Source organism: Dipodomys merriami, unplaced genomic scaffold (genome assembly GCF_024711535.1).
Source record: "Dipodomys merriami isolate MVZ:Mamm:240054 unplaced genomic scaffold, mDipMer1.0.p SCAF_7, whole genome shotgun sequence".
In the NCBI taxonomy this organism is placed as follows: Eukaryota; Metazoa; Chordata; class Mammalia; order Rodentia; family Heteromyidae; genus Dipodomys; species Dipodomys merriami.
This window is the reverse complement of record NW_027206290.1, coordinates 27,111,434-27,121,364: the sequence shown is the minus strand read 5'-3', so window position 1 is coordinate 27,121,364 and position 9,931 is coordinate 27,111,434. Positions and strand designations below refer to the sequence as shown.

Genomic DNA, 9,931 nt, shown 5'->3' with positions numbered 1-9,931 from the left:
TACCTAAACGGAAAGAGAGAGCGGAGGAATGAAGAGAGGAATGGAAGGCAAAAGCAATCATTATATGCAATATGCATATGTAAAAAGAGTAGTTACAAAATTAAAGGGTATGAATGAGACTAAGAATGAGACAGGAGAGAATGATAGAATGATGGATAGAGGAACATTGATCAAGATGCAAGGTACTCACATTCTGACTTGTGGAAATGAAATTCCTTGATACAACTACTTAAAATTTAAAAAGCATATTTGTCAGGATGCTGCTTAGCATTCTTAGAAATTCTTGTAAAAAGTGGGTTAAAGAACATTTTCCACAGATAAGTTGATGTTAGGGAAATGAACCCTAAGATATGTATTCAAATGTTTTTTTTTCTTTCATGCGATTGTTTCTAACACATTTATAAGATTATTTCTTTGTTGCTTTGTATGTCCCTCCCCCACAGCCCCACAGTATAACCCCTGCTTTCACTGTATTTGATATCGGTATAATTTGTGGAGGGGAAGGGGAAAAACAAATCATTTAAATGGGGATACAGGTGGACCCATTGCAACAATGAGATGTACAAGTCGTTATGTCGAAAACGAACTTTACAACTTTGGTTGGGGGGCAGCGGGGAGGATTGGGGAGGCGGAGGGGGGGAGGATGGGAAGGGGAAACAAAGGAGGAGGCTACAATGATTGATAAGAAATGTACTCATTATCTTGCCCATGTAATTGTAACCCCTCTGTACAGTATTTTCACAATAAAAAAAAAAAAGAATGAGTGGGCATAAAAGAAAAGAAACAGGGGGCTGGGAAGGTGGCTCAGTGGTAGAGTGCTTGCCTCGCATGCATGAGGCCCTGGGTTCAATTCCTCAGTACCACATAAGCCGAAAAAGCCAGAAGTGGCGCTGTGGCTCAAGTGGTAGAGCACTAGCCTTGAGCTGAAGAGCTGAGGGACAGGGCCCAGGCCCTGAATTCAGACCCCAAAACCAACCAAAAAAGAAAAGAAAAGAAACACATTTTGTTATTGCTCTCTCTCTGTGTATTTAATTCATATTTTTATAATTTTGATCCAGTATGAATGGCAATAAATGGGTCCTCAGCAGAGTTGCTGATGGAAAAGTGAGCTCTGCCATCATTGTCAACAGAGATTCTGATTCCTGTGCAACCGCCATTGACTTTATCTCCAGAAATGACATCACAATAGGTCCCAGCAGGAAGGCCAGTTTGCAAAGTGGATGACAATGACCTGAAAAAACAAGTTTAACAAAGAACTTTAATTCAACACAAGATAAATAAAAGAGTACAAGTTATCTCTAAAATAAAGGTCCCAGAATAAGAAATGCAAATCCACAGACATATGCAGGGGATCTGAAAGCATCCTTGGGACAAATATAATTATACCAAAAACCTAGCAACACTTAGTCAAAAGTGACAGTAGCAAACAGTAAAAGTAGAAGAATGTCAAAAAACATATTCAAAAGCAGATAAATAAAAATAAACACAATTTAAAAAGTACTACTTATACTGTCTGTATTTTCAATGTTTACTTCTGATCATAAATGAATATTGATTATTTTTAAGAATGTACACAGCATTATTCTTCAAAAATAACCTTCCTTTCTTGGAAGTGGAGCTGTGGCTAAAAGTGGTAGAACACTTGCTTTGACCAAAAGAGCTAAGGGACAGTGCCCAGGCCAAGAGTTCTAATATAACTTCTCAAATTCAAAAAATTATGGTTAGAATTTAAAATAATCTGGCATTTCTGTGATGGAGTGTGTATACTTCTCTATGTATTGGTTGTGGATACCCTACCCAGAAAGGACACAAATTAAAGCTAGAGATTCTTGTGGCACAAAAATAGATATTTTTATATTTATTTTACTTATTTATTTATTCGTAGTCCATTAAGATATATTTTAGGCTTAAATGACCTAAACATAAGGAAATGTTAGCCGTGGCCTGAGACATCAACTACTGTGAAGAGGACTTCAGAGCATATTCCTAACTGTAAGGGAAATATTAGAATAGGAAAAGAGAAAGAAAAAAAAAAGATAACCAATGAGAAGCCAGAAATGGGAAGAGTGATGACTAAAGCTTAAAATTTTCCTGAGGAAAATCATTGACCATAAGACATTTATATTCCAAACAGAATATTTCTCACAGAGAGACAATCACAGTGGTGACCAGAGAAGAGTATATATCAAAAGAGGAGACAGAATAGGCTGTGAAAATAAAGAGCTAGAAAACACTCCAGTTTTTAGGCTTCCATACTTCTAGAAATTTTGCAACTATTTTTATGATTTTTGGAATGTGTTCTGTGAGCTTAGAAGTATGAGTTGTATGTGTAATACACAGATATACATAACTGTGCAAGGGTACCTGAAATGAACTAAACTGAAAAGACTAAATCCTTAAGAGGACACAGGTGGCTCATATGTCTAATCCCAGCTGTTAGGGAGGGTGAAATCTGAGGATCTTGGTTCAAAGCCAGCCTGGTCAGGAAAGTCAACGAGACTCTTACATCCAGCCAACTACCAAAAAATCAGAAGTAGGGCTGTGATTCCAGTAAAAGAGCTCTAAGCTTGAGCAAAAAAGCTCAGGGACAGTGCCCAGGCACTGAGTGTAAGCCCCAGGGTTAGCACAAAAAGAAAGAGAAAGAATAAATCCTTAAAAACATAGGGAAATAGAGTCATCATCAAATCATTCTGCCCATTTCTGATTTCTATGTCTGTAAATCTTTGATTCTGAATTTGTAGCTGCTTACCAGTCATCATTGTTAAAGACAATGAATCCTCTGTTTCCTCTTCCAAAAGCTACTTGGTTGCTTCCATTATCCCACCAGTTGGTAAAAGGCTGGCCATCCACAGCATTTCGAAAAGCAACCATGTTCCTACAAGTACAAGAGCACATGAAATGCTGCATCCTTCAGCTTCAGGAGATGAAATCAAACATTAGGCAAGGTCCCTATCCAGGAGTATCACTAGGTAAATAAACATTCCCAACCTGATTTGACGCCAGCGATGTTCACAGACCCAGCCATTGCCACAGGTGGTGTCAGGATTAATAGTGACTTCTTTAGTAGCTCCATTATTATTGGGAGGCCCAATCCAGTCATTGGCATCCTTAATTAGAGAACACAAAATTGCCATTAAAATAGGCATGTGCAAGCTAGGCTCTTCCTTCTCCATTATACCAAACCCAGCCTCTCTTGCTACATATGTCCCTACTGTGTCTTTAGTTCGATTTCAAATAGTCTAGTTTGTTTATGGTCTTCACTGAATATTTCTTTCTAGATTCTTGTTCTCTAGGGACAGTTTTCAAAAACAGTAATATGTTTTTGTCGTAGATTTTTTTTCCAAATACTTGTTTCCTTTTACCACTATAAATATATCAAGGTCACTGAAATAATGAGAGCATTATAATTAGGATAACTAGAATTAATAGAGATGTTTCAAAAACACTTCATTTAAATTCTAATCAACATTTCTAGCTCTCTGTTCCTTAGTTATTTCTTCTGTAAATAGAGACTTTATTTGGTTATTTGAAAAATGAATTAAATGTATGTGATAATCCTTTGATTTAATTTCAGTTTCCCAAATTATTATCAGTTGTATTTTTTACTAGTGTTTGGATATATCTGCTAACAAACATGTCTTAATATTCTTCCATGACAAAAAAAAGTTAAAATTTAGACCTTTCTTATGTTTTACAAAAGACACCTAATCAATACACAATGTAGTCACCACACGTGGAGTTCAGAGAAAGATGTGTTCGTAACTCTAAAACTTACTTTTCCATTCTGAAAGTTTCTGTCCCAACGATAGCTGGACATTACTCGTGCAAAGCCATACGGATGAGCAAGCATGAATCCAACAGCCATTTTGTACATCCTGAAAGTTACAGCATGATGTTTAATGGAAGGTATTTGAATGCACACGATCATGTCTAAAGGCAAGTTCATAAGAAGTAGAGAACATGGTTTCCTACCTGGCATCCCAGAATGTAAGGATGGATGCTCCTCCAGCCCCATGTCCTCGCTGATTGTCATGGTTGTCCACAAAGACCAGGGCTCTGTCAGAGGGCATGAAGCCCCAGCCTTCTCCCCAGTTCCTATTTAAAATAGAGTAATATACATATGTTTGCTCCATCACAATACAAGGAAGAATCTGAATCTGTCTGCTTTCAGACTATGCTCAGCAACATTTCCTAATCAAATGAACACAATAGGATTGATTGCGTGCATGTGTGTGAACATGAAATAATCTGTACACATATTCCATACCTTTATGGATGGTTGGATGGTTTCTATTTCTGTGAATATTATGAGAATTTTGTCATAGCTGTTTGACTACACTAAAATTGAGATATATTCTAGATGTGTCAACAATCATGTCACATGTAATATGTAAAACCTTAGTACTAAATGTTATGAAATAAGATTTTAATATTCCAAATTAATTAAGAAACAAGTGAAAATATGGTTTTACCACATTAAGATGGTTAACAGTTCTATTAACGATAACTTATTTTAACGGACTATAACACGGCATAGGAGAGATAAACAGGCAACCAGTCTGCACTGTCTTCATAAACTGACAAGTTGAACTGAAACACCTTTGTTCAACTAGTTAAAGAAATCTTTATAAATTTAAAAATATGAAGTCTAAAACAGGAACTGTAAGCATAGAATGAAATCTGGAATACTTCCATCATACAGTGATAAAAATACTTGAGGCACTATTTTTGGCTTCAACAATATTTCCTTGTGATTGACATAATAAATGAAGTGAAAGTTCACTGAGGGCTAAGGAGCAATAACAGTGTTATGGGTCTACTTAATTGTCTAACTCAGAAGACTGTCAGACAGCAAGTGCTAGAATAAGATGACAAACAAAGCTGTAAAGTAACTCCAATGATGAATGAAATTATGTTTACTTTAAGTAAGACATCTTCTCTCCATTCCACTTGCGGATCACTGTGCCCAGCTTGGCGCCAAATTTGAATTCTGTCACACGGCCATTTCCAAAGTACTCACTGCTCGAAATGGCCTCCCCTCCCAGGTCAATGACCTAGAGGAAACATAAGGAAATGAGAGCAAAACATAGGTTTTCTCAGCAAAAGTTAAAATATTAAATGGATAAAAGTGTATGTCACCAAAAAAATAACTTTAATGTCTCAGTGATCTAGTAAAAATGCTTTTCTTGATATCCATTTCTTGATTTCTCATCAACTGTATAGTACAGCACTGAAAGAAACCTAATGAAATGGTGACCTGGTGACTGACCATGTTGATCTAACAGGATCTTGTATATGCATCATAACAAAAACAGCTGACATTATGAACATGACATTTACTGTCAGGTCAATAATTCTTAATGTTTCATAATTGTTCAACAATTTCATTCTCCAAAGTCACCCAGAAAGGAGTTTGCAAATGGAAGAATTTTTCCACAGAAAGGTTAACTCTTTGGGGAACAAATTTATAGCTAATAGTGCTTTAGCAAAGATCCAAAATACATCTGACTTGAGACTAGGAGAGCTATATGGTTTTTAAAGTCTTCCATGATGTTATCTGGAGATTTGTCACTGAAAGAATAAAAATTGTTCTTCCACAAATGAAACAAATATAAGGAATTTTATATACTTCCTCAAAATAAAAGATAATGTAAGAATCCTATTTTACAGAGATTCAAACATCAAGTCCCCAAATATGTATTTACATACATCTGTCATTACTTTTCTGACATGATTCTTATGAACACACACACACACACACCTACACACACGCACACACACATCACACACAATTCTGTACCTCTTGGTAAATAAAAGGCCTGCTCCCTGCAGGGAACCACTGGGTGTTCAGATTATTCAGCTTGTTCAAAACCGCCTTGATGTCTCCAGGCCACATGTGCTTTGCCGCATCCAGCCTGAACCCTGCTACTCCAATGCCAATGAGATGGTTCATGTAGTCTGCAATCTTGGTACGAACATAATCTTTCTCAAGTGCAAGATCAAGCAGACCAGATGCTTTGCAATTTCTGACCTATTTGGAGTAAAATGGTATGTTTGTATCAATAAAATCATCTCTCACTGGAAAAATTTGCTTTGTTATTTATTCCTTCACTTATTCAACAGTATTCACTTACTCATTTCCTTCCATAATTACTTTACAAGGTGCATTAGCTGTAATGACATACTACTTCAGGTAAGTTTCCTCTTTGCACATGTTTGAACCCAGGTGGAAGCATGCATACATACATGCATATATGTGTTTGTGTGTGGTGCAGGATAGCAAATCACACAATGCTGCTAGGCCATGCTGTCCCATTGAAGCCCAGAACTTGCAAGAAGCTTGTGAATACTCAAGGGAATTCTTATTTGGATATAATGCATTCTGCTACATATTTGCCAAATGATATGTAATGTTTTAAATAATATTCACTTAACTATGCCTGTGTTACTCAGGCCTACAGAGGTAATTATTCTGGTTATTAGAAAAATAATGAGACTTACCTCCTCAGCATTGCCATAGTTATGTACCCCCCCATCATAAGATTTACATTTCCCATCATTGAAATCCCAGCCAGAGTATGGAACTGCAGGAAAATCTCTGTTATTAGCGTTGTAGTAGCTTCCACAAGTACTGCTTGTTCCTGCACCGCCCCCTGAACCACACATGTGATTAATTACAGCATCCACGTAAATACGGACCTGAAACAAAGAGATTTCAGCTTCACTTGAGGCATAAAGCTAAGGCTTTCTAGAATCAAATCAAGCAGGATGTCAATAATCCTCCAAAATACTCTTTGGTTATTCCAAAGAGACAGAAGTAATGTGAAATGAAGTCCTACAACCATTCTAGCTAGTTGGTCAGGTACCTGCATCACTGATGGACAGACAAAAGTCAGAGGTACCATAACTATGAAGAAATGGAAAGAGCTATTTTGGGGCAGGCAGCTGTCAATGCAGACAGAAAGACCTGTGATTGTTCCACATCAGCGTATGAAAAGTAAATGGAAGCAGTTAGCCTCTTCACTTCTTTTATTAGCTGAAGAGAGGCGGATAAGTCTTTTCTCGTGATCCTCTTTGGGAAAATAATTATATTTCATTATAGCAATATAGGGAAGAAAGAAATTCTATGTGGACTCATAAACCACATTAAACTGGCAACAATGATTGAAACTAGATTTGCTAAATCCTCCACAGAATATAAGAAAATGGGCGTATCTAAAGGGCTCAAACCCAATGATTAATTTTAATGAAAGTCAACTTTAAATTGCCTTTGCTTTAGTAGATAAAAGTACAGAAGGAAATCACTTATTTTCAATCATAAACTATGATTAAAATTGGAAAAACAAGTGAATATAAAAAATAGTCTACACAGTAAGAGTAAATAAAATTATTTTCTGCATAATCATTCTGAAGAAATCTCAAATCCACTTACTCCAACATTGTTACACCTGGTCACCATGTCTCTGAACTCATCTTCATTTCCAGATCTTGTGCAGATTTTGTAGCTGATGGGTTGGTATCTTTCCCACCATGGTCTAAAAGGACTGTTGACTACAATGTTTTCATTGGGTGGGGAGACCTACAATTAAAACAATATTAATAAGTCCTGATTATGGCTTCTTTTATAGTATTCAATGCTCTAGAATTTACCTGAAAATCTGAAATCCTTTCTGAATCTCCATATATGCAGGTTCCTACTTTCCAATCACTTGAAAATATTAAACCTGCCCTGTTCGTGTCTTGAAATCAAATATTACAGAAAATACTAAATGTTTCCTTCTTCAGAAAATCATCTTAGAGTACTTACAAATTAAGTAAAATGGTGCTCTAGCTCACTAAAAGTGGGTAGAAACAGAATAAAGTTTGCAACATCTACTATGCGTGACACTCACCTCGCCCCTCCAAATCCTTAAAGTCCTAAGTACCTCTCACATTTTCTTACAATATCAACCCAGTGCTACTCATAGCGATGGAGCTTAAATGTCCATCCCTGTTGAGTATGGGGACTGGGGAATACTGAGCCCAGCAGAGCTGGGTATGTGAGTACCTTATGCAGAGTACAAAGTATTTATTCATAATCTGAAAGAGATTATCAGTCATAGTGTTATCCAACAAGTGAGGAACATTCACAAAATCTTGTAGGAATGCAATCTAAGTGTCCTTTGATGTTTATAGATAATCATTATTTTAGTATTCTTTATTTTGTGTTAGATAATATTATGATGCCATCCATTAATTGAATGACAAAATTTGGAAACAAAAGTATAATTAAAATCTAAGATAAAAAGTAAAATTTATTATTTTTTTAATTGTATTTTATTTTATTTGAGAACATACTGTACAGAGGGGCTACAATTACATGGGCAGGATAATGCATACATTTCTTACCAAGCATTGCAGCCTCCTCCTTTGTTTACCCTTCACTTCCCTTCCCCGCCTCCCCCCTCCCCCCACCCAATTATACCCCCCTCCTCCCCCCACACCGACATTGTAAAGCTGGTTTTGACATGACATTTTGTACTTCTCATTGTTGCAACAGGTCCACCTGAATCCTTAAACGACTTGTTTGTCCCCATCTCCTCCACATGTTATACTGACATCAAATATAGTGAAAGCGGGGGTTAAAATTTATTATTTTAACATACACGAATTGAATAAACAGTTTTTTATTTCCCACACTACAAAATCATGGCTTTAGTATTTGGTGGAATATTCATATTTTTCTTCCCTTCTCAGTTTTACTTTATATCACATATAAATCAACTAAATCAAACTTTCATATTATTTTTCCTCCTTTAATATTAGTGACATCCTATAAAAGACAGTACTTTTCCAGTTTCAGGGAAGATAATCCCCCTCAATTTACTATTTGGGATGAGAATTTTGTTTTGGCCAAACACTGTGGATAATGTTAGGAATGAGGGTAAACACAAAATAATTTCAGTTGACAATAATATTAATTGTGACATATGAATTAACAAGATTAATAACATTGTGGCTTCCCCAGCAGGCTATTTGAATCAACTGAAAAGACCACTGCTATGAGTTGAAGGACTAAAGCAGCAAGTTGTTGGAAGAACAGAAAAAGATCAATATAAATACTGTAATTGTCCATGGAGGAATAAAAGCTTAATACTCAAGAAATATTGGGAAAGACAGCAGTGAAAAGATCTATGTATCAAATGGAAGATAAAATGTGGTAAGTTTAGAAAGATAGGCCCTGTTAGAATAGCAAAAAGAAACTCCTTGAGGGTATAGGAAAGAAAGATGAAGGGGAAAACAATTCTTTAGGGGAAAACAAAAGACTCTCTTCTGATAAGAGGCCAAATTGCAGGAGAGTGTGAATAGAGAAAGGGAAATCTTTTAGAAGATTGAAAACAGTCCAGGAAACATATGTGGACCTAAGACTGAAACAGAGATGCAACATTCTTTCAAAATATGCTTTTATGACAGGTTTTCTTTTTTTAACAAAATTATTGTCAAGGTGATGTACACAGGGATTACACTTACATAAGTAAGGTAGTGAGTACATTTCTTTTCTAGCTTGCTACCCCTTCCTCATTTTTCTCCCTCTTTTGCTCCCCCAGATCTCCAAGTTGTACTTTTTTTTTCTAATATATTGTGTTGTGAGTATCGCTGTTGCATTGGGTCCCCTTGTCATTTGTCTCACCATTGTGTTGTTCCCCTTCCCTTCCCTAACTCATATAAACATATATACACTACCCAGGGCACCAAAATCAAATACACTGACAACAGGGCATACACCATAGGGGCTAACAAAAACACAAAAGAAAAAGGAAATTACATAGTGCATTAAAAACCACAACAAAGAAAAACTGGTTGTCTATGTCTTGGAGTTCATTTTGCTTAGCATCATCTTATATGGTCATATGTACATGGCTATTGAGCTATTCTGCTCATCTTATGACAG

The 9,931-nt window shown here is 36.3% G+C and overlaps 1 protein-coding gene across 2 annotated transcripts in view; it reads right to left on the bottom strand.

Annotated features, from left to right (window-relative positions):
* Positions 1–1,001: 1,001 nt before the first annotated feature.
* Positions 1,002–9,931, bottom strand: part of LOC138817351 (pancreatic alpha-amylase 2a5-like) — a 28,965-nt gene continuing 20,035 nt past the window's right edge. For both annotated transcript variants that reach the window (XM_070007855.1, XM_070007854.1), the window contains exons 3-11: positions 7,433–7,579; positions 6,502–6,699; positions 5,801–6,031; positions 4,921–5,054; positions 3,973–4,095; positions 3,776–3,875; positions 2,989–3,107; positions 2,750–2,875; positions 1,002–1,231 (exon numbers count right to left, since the gene is read on the bottom strand). In XM_070007855.1, coding sequence (XP_069863956.1) covers positions 1,042–1,231; positions 2,750–2,875; positions 2,989–3,107; positions 3,776–3,875; positions 3,973–4,095; positions 4,921–5,054; positions 5,801–6,031; positions 6,502–6,699; positions 7,433–7,579 — 1,368 coding nt within the window. In that variant the 3' untranslated portion in view covers positions 1,002–1,041. The remainder of the gene's footprint in view (positions 1,232–2,749; positions 2,876–2,988; positions 3,108–3,775; positions 3,876–3,972; positions 4,096–4,920; positions 5,055–5,800; positions 6,032–6,501; positions 6,700–7,432; positions 7,580–9,931) is intronic.